Raw genomic sequence first — 18,142 nt, forward strand, 5'->3', positions numbered from 1 at the left:
GATTTGATTGGTTTGACATGTGAAGTGGCTTTGCTTAACTGGTTTTAAGGCCATTCTCGATGCATCGTTGGTTAACTGTAATGGTCTCTATGCCACACATTCACAGGTAAGTTATTTTGAGTAGTTCAGATCATTTACTTTATACTGTACAAAGTTACTTTAAATTACTGAGCGTGCCAAGGGTGGTGCCAGACATTGTCAGCCTCCTCAGGTTTCCTCCTTTATTATTTGTATTGTTTAGATATTACAGCATGGCAACCAATGTATAGCTTGCACAAGACATCTGTTTAAGGGTGTGTTTGCCTTTTAATTTCCTTATTTTAATCACTAGTTATAGTACACCCGCTTACTACGGAAGCAGCAGTGGGAATCATATTATTATCCTTATTAGTTCCAATTGTGGAGCTATGCTCGCACGATAAAGCCGGACAAAATGGACGACACCAGGAACGAAGTTTCACTGAGCTATTTATTCTAGCTCAACTCGAAAGAACTCAAAAGCACTGAATAGCCCGTTAACACAGGCGGCAATTTATATCAAAAGTTCACCACACAAAAGCCACGCCTCTCAGGCGGGGCGTGGTATGCAAATAAATCAGCCACGCCTCTCAACGGGGCGTGGTATGCAAATCGAGAGTCCGCCCGGGCAAGGCAAGTCCGGGCAAGTAACCGCCCGCCGGTTACGTCATCGGCCGATGCAAGGTGATTGTGTCATGCTTCCGGTAACTGCTACATGCGCCCCCCAGAATTAACTTGCACCGGGAGAGTCAGTTTGAGGGGCGTCTTGATGACCCAGCCGAAACGACCCCTGGCGATTCGTGTGGGGGTGGTAGGTGGCGTGGTGGTGGATGGTCGGGCGGGGGGCTTTGTTGACGGGGGACGGCCCCGTCGTGGAGGAAGGGCCAACCGTGGAGGTTGGTCGAGGTCCAAATGGGCCGGCTTGAGGCGGTCCACGGAGATGCGGTCCGGTTTGCCGCCGATGTCAATGATGAACGACTTGTCGTCCCTCTTCAGGACCCGGAAAAGTCCACCGTACGGCGGCCGAAGCAGTCCCCGGTGTGCGTCGTTCCGGATAAAAACGTACTCCGCAGTGCGAAGTGCTGGGGGGACGTGGGGTTGGGGGCAGCCGTGGTGGGCACGGGGGCACATCTCCTGGCGGCCTCCTGGAGGACCGAGCATTGGTAAGCCGCGGACCAGGGGCCGGTGGTGTCAGGGATGAACTCGCCCGGCATGTGCAGTGGCTGGCCGTAGACCAGCTCAGCGGTGGAAGCCTGGAGGTCCTCTTTAGGCGCCGTTCGGAGGCCCAATAGGACCCACGGGAGCCTGTCGGCCCAACCTTCGTCCTGGAGGCTGGCCCTGAGAGCGGCCTTCATCGAGCGGTGGAACCGCTCGCACAAGCCGTTGGCTTGGGGGTGGTAGGCCGTGGTGCGGTGCAGCTTGACCCCCAAGGCCTGGGCGACCGCGCCCCAAAGCTCGGAGGTGAATTGCGGGCCTCTGTCGGAGGAGATGTCCGAGGGGGCGCCGAAACGGGCAATCCAGGTGCCAATGAAGGCCTGCGCCCTGTCGGCGGATGTTGTTGATGCCAGCGGGACGGCCTCCGGCCACCTGGTGGTCCTGTCCACCATCGTGAGGAGGTGGGTGAAGCCCCGCGAGGAGGGAAGGGGTCCCACCAGGTCCACATTGACGTGGTCGAAGCGCCGCGCGGGCACGTAGAATGGTGCCAACGGGGCCTGGGTGTGCCGGTGGATCTTCGCGCGCTGACAGGCGACACAGGCGTTGGCCCAGTCGCGGACGTCCTTATGGAGCCCGTGCCAGACGAACTTTGCTGCCACGAGCTTCTGCGACGCTTTCCGGCCCGGGTGGGAAAGGCCGTGGAGGGCGTCAAAAATGTGCCGCTGCCATCCAGTGGGCACGATGGGGCGAGGTTGGCCCAGGGAAACGTCGCACAGGAGAACTGTGCCTGAGTCCTCGAAGGGGACGTTGGCCAACCGCAGGCCTGTGTCCGCTGTCCGGAGGGCTTGCACCGTGGGGTCGGCGGTCTGGTCGGCCGCCATGCGGGCGAAGTCCACACCGAGGTGGACGGCGTTTGTGCCGGACCGGGAGAGGCAATCGGCCACAGCGTTGTCCTTGCCCGCGACGTGACGGATGTCCGTCGTAAATTCGGACACGGCGGAGAGGTGGCGCTGCTGGTGGGGCCGACCACGGCTCTGCAACCTTGGCCATGGCGAAGACCAGGGGTTTGTGGTCCACAAACGCCGTGAATGGGCGGCCCTGGGGCGTGAATTCTCTGGGGCGTGAATGGGCGGCATCTAAAAGATGGCGGAAGTGGCGAACGGCCAGGTAAAGGCCGAGGAGCTCACGGTTGAAAGCGCTATACTTGCGCTCGTTAGGGCGAAGCTGCCGGCTGAAGAAGGCCAGCGGTTGCCAAGCCCCGTTCACCCACTGTTCACCCACTGTTCATGCACGGTGCCCACCGCGTAGTCGGAAGCGTCCGTGGTGAGGGCGATGGGTGCGTTGAGCGCCAGGTGCGCCAGCATGGTCGCGTTGGTGAGGGCCAGCTTAGCGCCCGTGAATGCCTCGTCCATCTCTTTGGTCCAGGCGATGTCGTGCTTGGCCGGCTTGCCCCAGAGGGCTTCGTACAGGGGGCGCATGAGTTGGGTGGCGCGAGGCACGAACCGGTGGTAGAAATTTACCATCCCCAAAAAGTCCTGTAGGGCCTTGATGGAGCGGGGGCGTGGGAAACTTGTGACTGCCTCCACCTTGGTAGGCAGCAGGACGGCCCCGCGCTTCGTGATGCGGTGCCCCAGGAAGTCGACGGCCGTTACGCCAAACTGGCATTTCGCCGGGTTGATGATGAGGCCGTGCTGGCCGAGGCGCGCAAAAAGCGTGCGCAGGTGGATGAGGTGCTCTGCCCGGGAAGTGCTGGCGACGAGAATGTCGTCCAAGTAGACGAAAAGGAAGGTGAGGTCGCGCAGCACGCTGTGCATCAGCCGCTGGAAGGCCTGGGCCACGTTCTTAAGGCCGAACGGCATGCTAAGGAACTCAAAGAGGCCAAAAGGTGTAATTACCGCCGTCTTCGGCACGTCGGCCGGCCAGACGGGTACCTGGTGGTAGCCCCGAATGAGGTCGACCTTGGAAAAGATCACCCGCCCCGCCAAACGGGCGGAAAAGTCCTGTATGTGTGGTATCGGGTACCGGTCAGGGGTGGTGGCGTCGTTGAGGCCGCGGTAATCGCCGCATGGTCACCACCCGGTTTGGGCACGATGTGCAGGGGCGAGGCCCACGCGCTATTCGAGCGCCGCACAATGCCCAATCGCTCCAGCGCGTCGAATTCCGCCTTCGCCACGGCGAGTTTGGTCGGGTCGAGGCGACGAGCCCTGGCATAGACCGGTGGACCTGTGGTCGGGATGTGGTGTTCGACGCCGTGTTTGACGGCGACGGCCGAAAACGTCGGCTGCGTGAGGGCGGGAAACTCGGCGAGCAAGCGGGTGAAATCGTCCGCGGCCAGGAGCGCGCAGGCTAGCTTGGTTGGTGCGGAGCCGCTCAATGAGCAAGCGAGCGAGCTGAAGGTCTCCGCGTTGATGAGCCGACGCCGTTTGACGTCCACCAAAAGCCCATGCGCGCACAGAAAATCTGCACCCAGCAAGGCCATGGGCACGTTCGCCGTGCGAAGGTGCGGATGGAGGAGCCGTTTGCGGCGACCAAGGCGGGGCCGCAAAGCGCGGCCTGTTTGTCCTGCACCGAGGCGGGTATCACGCTCAGCTGAGCGCCGGTGTCACACAAAAAACGCCGCCCGGACACTGTGTCCGTGATAAACAGAAGGCTGCCTGAATGACAGGCAGCGAGCGCCGGCCTGGTCGTTTCCAGACCTGCCGAAAGTGCACGGTGGGCGGCACGTTCTGGCCTTCTGCCCGAACCTGGCGTGGTAGTAGCTCATGGTCCGCTCTGGTGGAGGCTCCGGCGGTCACGTCGGTTTCGGTCGACGGGGCATTGCGGCGGCCGCTGCCGCCAGTGGCGCTGACTCGGCCGGTGGTGGCGCCGGTCATGGCGCGGGCGTTGCCTCGGTCGGCCCAGGGTTCCAGGCGGCCGCTCCGACGTGTCGCCTGGCCGAGAAAAATTTATCGGCCTCCTTGGCCAGGGCGCGAGGCTCCGTGATGGGCGAGTTAGCCAAAGCTAACCGTACCTGCCCGGGTAGCTGCCGGAGGAACAGCTCGCGGAAGAGGAAATCCGGGCTGTGGTCGCCCAGTAGAGCCAGCATGTGGTCCATGCGCTCGGATGGACGGGCCTCACCCAGCTCCGGGAGGTCAAGCAGTTGTCGCGCGCGTTCGGTCTCCGTGAGTCCAAACGCACCGAGGAGTAGGCCTTTGAACGCGCCGTATTTGTCGGCGTTCGGCGGGTTCTCTAGGAAGCTCAGGACCCGGGCAGCAGTGGAGGCGTTGAGCGCGGAGACCACATGGTGGTAGCGCGTCGTGTCCTCCGTGATGTTCCGCAGGGCGAAGAGAGAATCTGCCTGGGCGAACCAGACGGCTGCGTGTGATTCCCAGAAGCCAGGGAGCTTCAAAGCTACAGATGACTCCATCGCCGTGTTCTCGAAAAGGGGTCACCAATTGTGGAGCTATGCTCGCACGATAAAGCCGGACAAAATGGACGACACCAGGAACGAAGTTTCACTGAGCTATTTATTCTAGCTCAACTCGAAAGAACTCAAAAGCACTGAATAGCCCGTTAACACGGGCGGCTATTTATATCAAAAGTTCACCACACAAAAGCCACGCCTCTCAGGCGGGGCGTGGTATGCAAATAAGTCAGCCACGCCTCTCAACGGGGCGTGGTATGCAAATCGAGAGTCCGCCCGGGCAAGGCAAGTCCAGACACGTCCGGGCGAGTCCGGGCAAGTAACCGCCCGCCGGTTACGTCATCGGCCGGTGCAAGGTGATTGTGTCATGCTTCCAGTAACCGCTACACAATTATTATTACTGTTACTCGTGTTATTAACCCTTGTGGGGTATATAGAATAGAGTACATCTACGATCAGGTGCCGCGTTGATGTGATAAGCATAGTTTGCCTCACGGATGTCAGGATTCCTCCAAAATTTTCAGTTTAGTGTTCCTACAGCATCAGTGAATGCTTGAAAAGGTAATCATATGTGTTTGTGGTTTATAATATTTTTACTTCTGCTAGAGGCCATTGCTTCCACAAAAACACCACAATAAGCTCTATACACTTTAACACAGCGTTTGTTCAAGGAGAAAACACCCCTAATTTTATGTACATAATTTTGTTTTCGCAATGCGATCCAAGATGACCGACTGGCGGCCATTTTAGTTGTAAAAAAATAATCCTATGTTGACACGTCCTCAACCATTTCTCTTGACATGCATTTGCCGATGTTGTTCAAACTTGGCACACAGATAAAGAGTGATGGGTTACATGTGCATTGTGCACATCATTGTTTTTCTAGATCTGATCCAAGATGGCTGGCTGGCGGTCATTTTGTTACTTAAACGTGTCCCCAACAATTTCTCGACATGCATGGACCGATTTTGTTCAAACTTTGCACAAAGACAATACATGACAGTATACATATGCAGAAGATTTTGTTTTGTAATCCGAACAAAGATGGCTGACTGACGGCCTTTAACTCCGTACAGCAAAATTACTAAAACTACGGGGGCTATGACATTTTGACTTTTTCTTATTATTAATATTGTTTTGCAATAACATTAATTATTATGTTATTATCATTGGCGTTGTTATTACTTTGTTATTTGAAGCGGCTTTGGAAAAACGCCACGATAAAGCTATCTTAACACAGATATACACCTCAAAAAATCGTCAGATAAACAGACAGACAGACAGACACCAAATTGTGTATTTTGGTGTGATTTTCTGGGTGGTTGCTGAGACTAAGCAACGGTTCTGCTTTACAGGCTTTTATTTCACAAATCTCATCACAGCATTATGTTTATTTCTTTTTTATATCAATGCTCATTGGAGAAGCTCATAAGGTACTTGTTGCACATTGAGGGCAAACACACCTGTGCACTTTAACGGGAATTACAAGCATAACAAGGGATAAATGTGTATGGGAGACAACATTTGAAACTTGGTTACCGGTACCATAAGCCAACTAGATGGTATTCATTGAATACTGTCGCGCGAATCCCTCGGTTAATACCGTGGGCTCGCGGATGACCCAAAGGGCTTTAACTGGAGGCGACTATTGATGACGGATTCGACTATAAAAGCGCAGGAGGAAGGGGAAGAAGCGGCAAGCGCTTACCTGTAGCGATCCGAAGGCAGCTCTGATCCTGGAGGAAATGAACTCAAACAGGAATCCGGGGTAAAATGTACAAACTTAAACTGGTTTATTTTGGAACCCGATACAACGAAACGCGACGGAAGAACTAACTATGGTTCCTAAACCGGGATCCCGCACTCAGACTTCATATACAGGACAAGGGGAGAACGAATAAAATAAATGTCCTGTCTTGTACTTGTGAAATGTGGGTGCGAGCTTATCTGTCTGTATGGTGTGTCCGTCGTCCAACGCGGCTCCGTCCGGCTTTGATGCTGGCGCGAAGGCCTTGGTCCGCCTCGTTCGTGCGCTCCGCTAGGCCCCGAGCGACCCGCTCAGCGGCCTTCTCTGCTCAGCGGCACGCCTCGCTCGCACACGAGGTCCCGTTTGCTCGCAGCACCAAAAGCACCACGAAGGACCAAAACCACCGCAAAGAACCAGGGACGACGCCAACGACCACCAAGGCCTCTCAATACGATGAGCCAAGAACGAAGAAAGAAGAGCCAGAATGACGAGCCTCCCACGAAGAATTCAGAACGAACAGACCAGCACGAACTGACTAGAGCAAAGACTGAATACGAAGAGACAAAATGCCCCGAGCGAGACGTTTTGTCACGCGTGGTGTGACGTCAGTTCTGGCGCATTACCAATCTGTTCTGCCCTTCTTTGCGATCTTTTCGCGCCTTCCCACATCACTCGCGCTTGTCCTCTAATCAACAACATGTTTCTAAATGGTCATTTGACGCCTTCCGCCCTGATTGGCCAAATGTTCGCGCCTTCCTTTCACCAATCACCCGTTCACTGGGCGTGGCTCCAGCCTGCCACGATGTTTGTCGCCCATGGTGGCGTACTGCGCAGCCGCTTCCTGCTTGGCTTTCTAAAGTCATTGTTGTAAGGGAGGGGAATTAATTAATGTGTGCACTAAGGGACATATCTGAGTGTCTATATGAGTGCGTTGCCATAATGGACACTGGATTTGCGACAGAGGGAACGACAAACAAAGGAATTTTATCCATAATCCCTGTACTAATTAGCACGCCCCGCCCCCTCGTGGTGGGGACAGATTTTTTTTTTTTTTTTTTTTTGTATACTGAATCGAGGCTCGTGAAAGAGCTAACATTTACTTCACAAACAAATCAACCAGACAAACAAAATATATAAAAAGAGGCAGCGGAAAACAAGATGGGGAGAGAAGGAGAAGCACACAAACACAACATTTGAGAGCAGGGAGATGTGTGGAAGGGAGAGGGCTTGGGGGGAGGAGGCGTGGGAAGGGGGGAGGGAGAAGTATAACACACAAGGACACCAAGGACTTCCAGGACAGAAGTTGGTATTTCAAAAAAGTGGAATTGGGGTGAAATTAGCGGGGGGAGAAAAGATCAAGGTTTTGGATGGGGGAAGATAAGAGATGGTGGTGAACAGCTGTTTTAAAGACCTGGAGGGTGGAGTGGGATTGAAGAGAGTGAGGGAGTTTGTTCCAGAGGCAGGAGAAAAGAGGAATGAAAGAGTGAAGGTGAGCAGAGAGTCTTGATTTTGGCAGTTTAACCATCAGAGGGTTGCTGGCAGATCTTGTGCGACCTGTAGGAATATTTGGGGGACAGAGCACAGAGAGAGCTGGGGGAGCAAGGCCGGAGAGGAGTCGGTAGAAGACAGAAAGACCACCAACCTGCCTGCGGTGATTGAGTGAGAGGCCCTTGGAGTTAGCTTCATCCCGGGAGATTCCAATGATTCTGAATGCTTTGGTTTCAACAGCGTGAAGACGAGCTAGGTGTGAGACAGGAGCACCAGCCCAGAGGGGAGAGCAGTATTCCATTGAGCTGCGGATGAAAGCCTTGTATGTGGTGAGGAGCTCAGGTGTGCCAAGGAAGGACTTCGCACGACGGAGGATGCCCAGTCGGCGACTGGCTTTGGAGGCCAGATTTGAAATGTGGTTTTCCCAGGAAAGATCATGGCAGATAGTGAGACCCAAAAGCTTGAGTGACAGAACTTCTTGGAGAGGATTATTCAGAAAGTGGATGGGAGGGTTGTCCAGTCGGTCTTTTCGGAGAGACATCGTAAGAGTGTGAGATTTGTCAGGATTGAAAGACATGTTCCACTTGTTTGCCCAGTCTGTGATTTTGTCCAGGTCTGCAGAGAGTGAGGAGGCTGCAGAGAGTGAGTGATACCACTTATGCCGACATTCGGGCTAAACATAGAACTTATTCCAGGTAGATTCCCTATCACGACAGTCTAACACCTACCTATGCAGATCTACCCGGCTCTAGATATTCCTCTACCCCCCCCCAACATAACAATACTTACCCTGCACAGTCAACTTGGTGCGAGCCAACTCTTCTGTTTTTGAACGTTTTTTATCTTTGATCCAATATGGCCACCAGACCACATGAGCAATTACATCATACATTTATATTCTCTAATATAATTGTTGCCTAGATTGCGCTCAATAAATTTCAAACTGATCAGACTAAGCGTTGTCCCAGTCTAATTATGACGTCATAATTACAGCACCAATGACATCATCAGTAACATATCTTATTCCCCAAGGGGAGTACTTGACAATGAGCCATATTTCAATTTTTTCCCATTTAGCGGTTTGGGAGATATGGAGGTGTAACGTTTTGCCAAGATGGCGTCCGTACCACGTGACCTATGACGTCATAATTATCAGCAAATAAATCTACAGGCAGAGGCACTCCTACGGTAAAATTTAATGTCAATCGGACCAACAGTTGCCGAGAAAATGATTTTTTAAAATGCAGACACGGCATACGTACGTAACCGATTGCTTAACCCCACTTTTCGCTTCAGAGCGAGCGCAGGGTAATAAGGCAGTGGTTGGATGGTAATGCTAACAGGCCGTTCTGGAATTACTTAAGGGAACTATGTGAGGGATGGTTAAATAGTGTTACGTGGAAGGGGGGGGATCCATAGTTGGAATGTGTTAAGATAGCATGGACCACAACACTCGGTTCGGCTGGCTTTACACTTGTACAATTACCAGAGACCTGTCAGAGGTGTAAGTTGTATTGGAAAATATGCATCAAGGAGATGGTGATCGTAATCATGGAGAAATCTAGAGTACGTTGTAATTGTGAGGCCAGGTGGAAGACTTGTGAGCACCAAGGCACCAGAAAAACACCACCCTTATGATGGAAATATCATCATGAGTGGTTTTGACCAAGGACTCCAGGCCAGGATGGTGCAATGAGTTATGGAGCCCCCGAGAAGGGCAAGACATCCGGAGCGGGTGGCCAATGACTAGGATCTGCCGAGGCGGAAACGGCTCATAGAAAGTGCGAGAAGCTGTGCAGCCTGAGGGGCACGTGCGGGACAGTAGTCAAGTCCAGGTAGCCTCCCTCACAGTTGGTTCTGTGCGAAGTTACTCATAGTTCAATGAGGGTTTGAGCCCTAGCTGCCTCTGAGGAAACGGAGTCTGCGTAGAGCTGCCTATCTTGATCATCATCTCCTGGCCTCCATTATATATATCAATACTCGATAGCTCAGTGGGCTGTCACCGCGTAGGTGATGAGGTTCCTGGGTTCGAGTCCCGGGTTGTCAGAATTTTTTCACACTAGCCCCACGCAGGAATTTACTTCCTGTTTCTTAAATATATATATATATACAGTCACGTGAAAAAGTAACTACACCCCATGTAAAGTTTTGACTTTTTCAACATATTTCAACATACAGCTATTTGATCTTCATTTCAACAATATTGATAGATAAAGGTGATATAATATAACAAATATCATGAAACATTTACATTTTGTATTCCATTGTATAATTTAAATAAACATAAATGCAAATTTTGCATGTGGAAAAAGTAAGTACACCCCGACATTTATCACTACTTCAAATACCTAAAATTAGAATCAGATGCACCAGCTCAGGTGCAAATGATTAGATAATCATTAGAGAGGATCTTGGTGGAACCTGTCTTATTTAAACCCCAGACATTTAGTTTGGTTTGCTCTTTGTTGTTGAAGTGTGCGGCATCACCATGCCTAGATCAAAACAGCTCTCTGAGGCCTTCAGAAAGAAGGTTATAGATGCCTAACGAGTCTGGGAAGGGATTTAACAAGATCTCCAAACAATTTGAAATCAATCATTCGACTGTCCGGAAGATCATCTACAAGTGGAGAAGATTCCAAACAACTGCCAATTTGTTCAGGCCAGGCCGCCCCAGCAAGTTCAGCCTGAGAGCAGACCGCAAGATGCTGAAAAAGAAGTCTCGAAGAACACCAGAATGTCATCACGGGACCTACAGGTCGCTCTTGCCACTGTTGATGTCAAAGTGCACGAGTCTACCATTAGAAAGAGGCTGCACAAATTTGATCTACATGGGAGGCGTGCCAGGAGGAAACCTTTGCTGTCCAGAAAGAACATCAGGGCAAGACTAAAGTTTGCCAATGAACATCTAGGCAAAGACCAGCACTTCTGGAACAATGTGCTCTGGACAGATGAGCCAAAGGTCAAGCTATTTGGCCACAGTACCAGAAGACATGTTTGGCGAAAAGCAAAGACAGCATTTCACCACAAGAACCTGATACCAACTGTAAAGCATGGTGGTGGAAATATGTTTTGGGGCAGCTTTGCTGCATCAGGGCCTGGGCAGCTCACCATCATAGAATCCACTATGAATTATTAATTGTACCAGTGGGTGTTGAGGATAATGTGAGGCCATCTGTCGGAAAGTTGAAGCTCAACCGAAGGTGGACCTTGCAACATGACAATGACCCTAAACATACCAGTAAATCCACCAAGGAATGGCTGAAAAGAAAGAAATGGAGGGTTCTGGAATGGCCAAGTCAAAGCCCGGATCTAAATCCCATCGAGATGTTGTGGGGGGATTTGAAACGAGCTGTGCATGCAAGAAACCCCTCAAACATCGCACAGCTGAAAGAATTCTGCATGGAGGAGTGGGCAAAAATTTCTCCCAGTCGATGTCAGAGACTGGTAGACAGTTATAAGAAACGCCTACTTGAGGTTGTTTCTGCCAAAAGGGGCAATACCACCTATTGGAGCCAAGGGTGTACTTACTTTTTCCACATGCGAAATTTGCGTTTATGTTTATTTAAATTATACAATGGACTACAAAATGTAAATGTTTCATGATATTTGTTATATTATATCACCTTTATCTATCAATATTGTTGAAATGAAGATCAAATAGCTGTATGTTGAAATATGTTGAAAAAGTGAAAACTTTACATGGGGTGTACTTACTTTTTCACGTGACTGTTTTTCCATATATATATACATACAGTCACGTCATATATATATGTCGTTTTGTATACAAGATCGAGGCTCGTGTAAGAGCTAACATTAATGAAAAAAAACATAAATTTCCATCCTCATCTCCTCAGTCATTTCATTAGGAGCTTGGAGCGGTTATCCTCTCTAAAAAAAAAATGAATGAGATGTTGTTTGTTTGTGACCCTATTCCTCTGAGCACCCAAGGTTAATTATAATGAAACTTTATAGCATCACATTTTTTACCACGATACACCTTACTAGGGCTTTAAAACAGTCATTTTCTCACAATTCATAACTTATAAACACACAAGCCACCACCTGTCGTGGGGTAGGGGTGGCAGTCTGGAGGGAAGGGAACGAATGGGAGGAGGGACCCTTCGTTTCTCGGCAACGCCGGGTACCTTTGCCGTACAAAATGCAAGTTGAGCTCACAACTACATTTTATGTTTTATATTTTCCAAGGGTGTGTTCCATTACCAATCAGCTTGCTGAGGCAGCCATTCCTTATCTCACGTTTTGTTGGAGTGCTTGCTTGAGTGCTTAAGCCACTTAATGAGCGTTCTACCAGCTGATTGGTACTGGAACTCACCCCAGGTATTTGAAGAAGCATGTTTCCTCTGCTTTATAAACACGTGCTATATCCGTTTTCTAATCTATCAAATACGTACCAAGTGTTAAAGTAATGCCATTATTATCATTTACTTGAACTAACCTAATATCCACATCTCTTTAACATGTTCGACAGTAATAGGCAAGACATTTGGCCAGGATACCGGCACGCAGTGGCCTGTTCTTCTCGAAGATGTGACATTTTTCACAGCATTTTTTTTTTTGTTTTGTATACAGGATCGACGCTCGTGAAAGAGCTAACATTTATCACACAAAAAGTCAAACAGACACACAAAACATATAATAAGGGTAGCGGTAGAGAAGATGGGGAGAGAAGGGGAAGCACAAACACAACATTTGAGAGCAGGGACATCGGGTAATCTGTGGGAGGGAGAGGGCTTGGGGGGAGGAGGCGTGGGAAGGGGGGGAGGGGGGTGTGAGAAATATAAAACACAAGGACTTCCAGGACAGAAGTTGGTATTTCAAAAAAGTGGATCGGGTGAATTAGCGGGGGTAGAAAAGATCAAGGTTTTGGATGGGGGAAGATAAGAGATGGTGGTGAACAGCCGTTTTAAAGACCTGGAGGGAGGAGTGGGATTGAAGAGAGTGAGGGAGTTTGTTCCAGAGGCGGGAGAAAAGAGGAGTGAAGGTGAGCAGAGAGTCTTGATTTTGGCAGTTTAACCATAAGAGGGTTGCAGGCAGATCTTGTGCAATCTGTAGGAATATTTGGGGGACAGAGCACAGAGAGAGCTGGGAGAGCAAGGCCGGAGAGGAGTTGGAAGAAGACAGAAAGACCACCAACGTGCCTGCAGTGAGTAAGTGAAAGGACCTCGGAGTTAGCTTCATCACGGGAGATTCCAATGATTCTGAAGTTCATTCTGAAGTTGTTCAACTATATTGAGCAATAAGTTTTATGCCTCTACTGAAGAAGTCAACGGAGATATTGCATGTTCGGGCTGTCCGTGTCCGTCCGTCCGTCCTTCTGGCTGTGATGGGCTTTTCCTTTTCGCAATACCTTAAGGACGGCTGAAGGGATCCACCATGCAAGTTCAACTTGGTACAACTAGAAGTATGTACTTGTAGCGGTTACCTTATTCGCATGTCGCGGTTAACTTATCCGCATGTCGTGGTTAACTTATTCGCATGTGACGGTTACCTTATGTTTGGTCATAATCCACGTGCACGGCCCTGTGGGGCTTTTGGGTTTGTTGGACGTGACGCACGCGCGGTTGTCGGAGCCACGCCCTCCGAAGAGGGTTTTGGCTTTATAAAAAGCGGTACGATTTCCGTTCGCGTTCGAGTGTGCTGGAGATTTCTGTACCAATAAACAAGCTTCGAACGAAATGGCCTCGTCTTCTCGCCTTCCGCAACTCCTAAACTGGTGACCCCGGCTGCCCCCGAATCAAACGAACACGGCAGTTTCGATTGCACTGCCGGAGTTTTGGAAACGACGAGCGGCCATGTGGTTCATGCACCGCGCTCGGCTCCTCCTCTACGACCAGAGGGGCGAGCCCGCTCCGTACCCTCCGAAGGAACCCAGTTACGAGATGTGGGTGGCACTGCTGCTCATCTCTTGCACGCGCACTGACGTTGGCGGCACGGCTGCTTCGTTACCTTCGCGCGCACTGCTGCTCGTCATCTTCGCACAACTACACTCTACAAGAAAGCTGCAACTCGCGCAAGAACTTCTCCGACTCTGCATCCTCGGGAGGCCTGCGAGGCTACATCCTCAGCCTACCCTGAGGCCTTGACCAGCCCCTCGGTTGGCTCGACCTCTTCGCGTGCACCGAGGCCGACCACTGCTCGAGCCTTCTCGGCACTGCCGAGCGCACCCGCGAACTGCAACCTCGGGAGGCCCGCGAGGAACCTCGGCAGCCTCCCCCGAGGACTTGACCAGCCCCTCGGTCGGCTCAACCCCACGGCTGCGTTTTTTCGCACGTACCGAGGCCGAGCACTGCTCGAGCCTTCTCGGCACTGCCGAGCGCACCTGCGAACTACGTACACGCCCGTGGAGTGCATTCTGGGGGGGCGCATGTAGCGATTACCTTATTCGCATGTCGCGGTTAACTTATCCGCATGTCGCGGTTAACTTATTCGCATGTGACGGTTACCTTATGTTTGGTCATAATCCACGTGCACGGCCCTGTGGGGCTTTTGGGTTTGTTGGACGTGACGCACGTGTGGTTGTCGGAGCCACGCCCTCCGAAGAGGGTTTTGGCTTTATGAAAAGCGGTACGACTTCCGTTCGCGTTAAAGTGTGCTGGAGATTTCTGTACCAATAAACAAGCTTCGAACCCTACGAAATGGCCTCGTCTTCTCGCCTTCCGCAACTCCTAAATACTCGTATAATGATGTAAAGAAGAACTGATTCGATTTTGAGGTCAAAGGTCAGAGGTTGTGTTAGGTGCAATCCGGTTGTTGCTACAACTTGTGAACCAGTGATGGGATTTTGACCAAACTTGATATGAGTACGGTATATATTATGATGCAAAGGTGAACTTTTTCGATTTTAGCATTTGGAGGTCAGAGGTCATGTCAGGTAAAAATGTTGCTATCAATGTCGGGATTTGAACTAAACCATGTACATATACCATGATACATATAAGGTATCGAGATCAAATGGTCTTGAGGTTTTAGGTCAAAGTAAGCAGACTAAATGTGGGCGAAGACATATCGTTCGACGTCACGACGTTGAATTACGTCTAGTTTTAATATATTTTCATCAAGCCTCCTCATCCGTCCTGACCTGAAACTTGGCGTGTTCCGAGTTGCAGCACCCCCTGCCGACAATCGATCAGAACGATCGATTTTAGTTTGATGCTTGATGTTGTGGATCCCAGGACGAGACCAGGAATGGAGGACAGCTTGGTTGGTGATATGCTCATCTCACACTTGTCTGCTCCATGGACATTTTTCCTTGGGGAATGCAATCCGATAAATGGAAACTGTCGTCCTGGTGCACTGCCGGCAGGAGGCGATGTATCTCGGAGCACGTTCAATTCGTATGAGAGGCAAGGCTGGCCGTGGCTGTACTGTCTGCACTTGGATGTGGGACGTTAAAGATTCCCCGATAACTCAAAAATAGGAGGTCTGTGTGTGCCGATACGTTGGCTCAACGAAATTCCTTCCTCGAAGCTAAAAGGGTTGTTGAAGTTGATCTTGATATTCATAAAGGCTGATGGAAGTAGCTACGTAAAGTAATGTACACACATCGACAGAGTTTCATGTGATGTGGATATATCATATATGTCCCGGTTGTTTATTATCTTGTAATTTATGTCCGAGATATTAGCAACCTTTCCCCTATTCAAAGTATAGATTACACCACAACAAAAAGGGGGGAGTTGTGGATTGTACCATCACAAAAAAAATGGCGAGTTGTGGATTGTACCATTACAAAAAGGGGGGGAGTTGTGGATTGTACCATTACAAAAAAGGTGGGAGTTGTGGATTGTACCATTACAAAAATAGGGGGAGTTGTGGATTATACCATTACAAAAAAAGGTTGTTGTGGATTGTACCATTACAAAAAGGGTGTCAATCGGGTGACGAGTTAAATCGGGTAAGTACACTAACCGAACCCTGACCCCGTAACCCTATTCACCTCAGTGTGAATATATATATATATTAGGGTGCATCAAACGCCCTTAGGTTCTTGGATTTTAATGTCTATTCTCTCAAATGTTACACTTGTTGGTAGAAGTATGTATGCAAAAAATAAATGAAATCAGAGGTGGTCCTGGGTGGCCACCGGCCACTTTTATATATTTAGGGCCATTTTCGGGGCCGCACTATGTAAAAATGTTTGATTTTGTTATTTTACACCCAAACCTAGTCATGTTTGGTATCAAATTGAAGGTCTTGATGAGAGGAATACAAATATAACAATTTTATGCAAAAAACGATGGTTTGATAATTAGTTTGTATTTTTACATGAATGAAATCGGAGGTCTAATCGTGGGTCCCATACTAGTAGTCTAATAATATCCTTTATTTTCTTTCAGATGGCAGATAAGAAGACCAGATTAGCAAGTGCCATTTTTGGTCTTGGCAATGCTTTTACAGAAGCAGATGGTACATTGACAGGAGTCCGCCTCCCAACTTGCCGGCAGGTTCTTCGATGCGTGATGTGGTACATCCAGAAAGAAATATGTGAAGGCAAACAAACTCAGCCACTGAAATGGAAATCTGCCAGCATCGTCCTTATCCAGCTGAAAAAATTCTACACTAAAGCAAATATTCCTATGCTTTCAGACCATCAATGCTGCAAACTAATACTTGACCTTCTTAATGACAATAACAAATTGCGTCAAATACCTGTTTCTCGCCGAGAATCTCCAAGCACTTTGGCTAAGTTGCAAACCATGAATGAACGTCTTGATAAGACCTTTGGTGTATGGACAAAAGATGCAATGACAAACATTAAGAATGAGGAAGATAGAGTATTTTTAGAGTCAATGAAATCTGACAGAGTAGCCTCATTTGGTGGTGTTGACAAGAAGAAAGTTGATAAAGATCATAGAAAAGAAAAACGCCTCTTAGCGGAAGCTTCAAGACGAGAACGTCATGAATCATCCAGTGTACAAGAGATGACAATTAGTTCTGTATGCTCTGATGATAGTGACTCTGCAGATAGCTTGGAAGAAACTGAAGAAGAGGCGATTCCAGAGTTTCAAAGGAAGCGTAGTCACCACAGATCAACATATGCAGGTACATCTGCCTTTATTCCTCATGATATTCTGAAAAGACATTCAGTTGTGTCTGTTGCTACTCGACTAAACATAACTCCTGTTCAACAGGTTGCGCTCACCAAAGCTGTAATTCAAGAGGCAGGAGGTGATCCACGTCGTGTGGCCAAGTCGTACTCAACTGCTGATAAGGCTCGACGATCAATAACAAGTGCTATCGCCAAAGATATTCAAGAAAATTGGATCGCCCCAACAGCTGCAACACTTCACTGGGATGGCAAGCAGATACCAACGCTCACAAACAAGAATGTCAAGGAAGAAAGATTGCCAGTGTTGGTTGGGAATGCCACTGATGTAAAGCTACTGGGGGTGGCTAGATATCCTCCTGGAAGTGATAGGTCATCAGGTGACATCATTGCCGAGCACACTTACACGTATCTACATTCATGGAAGTGCAAACAATCAGTTGTCAACTTATGTTTTGACACAACAGCATCAAACACTGGACACGTTACAGCTGCCTGTGTTACCATTCAATCAAAACTGGACTGTGCTCTTCTGTGGTGTGCATGTCGCCATCATGTTGGAGAGGTAATCCTGGATCATGTGTTTGACGTTCTCAAAATTGAGGCATCAAAGTCTCCAGAAGTATCTTTGTTCCAAAAATTCCAGAAGAATTGGGAACGCATATCGCATGCAAAGAATGAAAGTTTAACCAAAATTGACATTTCCATGTACAATGACTATGCACAACAGCTGCTTTTATCCTGCAAAAACAAGGTTTTAAGCACAATCCGCACAAGCGCTTCATACTGTAGGGAAGACTACAAGGAAATGGCACAACTCTGCCAGGTAGTCCTCGATGATGATGTCACAAAACAAGGAACACTCCACAGACCAGGGGCCATGCATAAAGCAAGGTGGATGTCAAAGATTCTTTATTCCATCAAAATATGCCTACTTGAAGAGCAAATTTCTCTACTACCTCGAGGAACTGTAACAACACAACATCAACAGAAAAAACTGAAGGAGTTTGTTGTTTTTGTTGTTTATATTTATTGTGATTGGTGGCTCATATGTCAGTCTGCTTCAAATGCCCCATGGTTTGATTTGTGCTTTTACAAGACTCTGCTCAACTATAAAGCTGTCAACTCAACCATTTCAGTCAGCGCTGTGAAAGCCTTTGATAGACATTTGTGGTATTTAACCCCAGAACTGGTTGTTTTGACACTTGGCAGAACAATGAGCACTTCAAGGCAGCCAAGTCCATTGTGGATGGGCTTAATGTTG

At 49.2% G+C, this 18,142-nt stretch overlaps 1 protein-coding gene across 1 annotated transcript in view; it reads left to right on the forward strand.

The window, feature by feature from the left end:
• The window catches only part of LOC144891596 (uncharacterized), a 710,104-nt gene extending 692,465 nt beyond the window's left edge, over nt 1-17,639 (forward strand). Inside the window, exons 2-3 of the mRNA XM_078775217.1 lie at nt 15,937-17,586; nt 17,633-17,639. Of these exons, the coding sequence (XP_078631343.1) occupies nt 16,169-17,586; nt 17,633-17,639 (1,425 nt within the window). The 5' untranslated portion in view covers nt 15,937-16,168. The remainder of the gene's footprint in view (nt 1-15,936; nt 17,587-17,632) is intronic.
• The last annotated feature ends 503 nt before the right edge of the window (nt 17,640-18,142 follow it).

The sequence above is a fragment of the Myxine glutinosa genome, chromosome 4, assembly GCF_964187855.1.
Source record: "Myxine glutinosa chromosome 4, kmMyxGlut1.1, whole genome shotgun sequence".
NCBI classification, from domain to species: Eukaryota; Metazoa; Chordata; class Myxini; order Myxiniformes; family Myxinidae; genus Myxine; species Myxine glutinosa.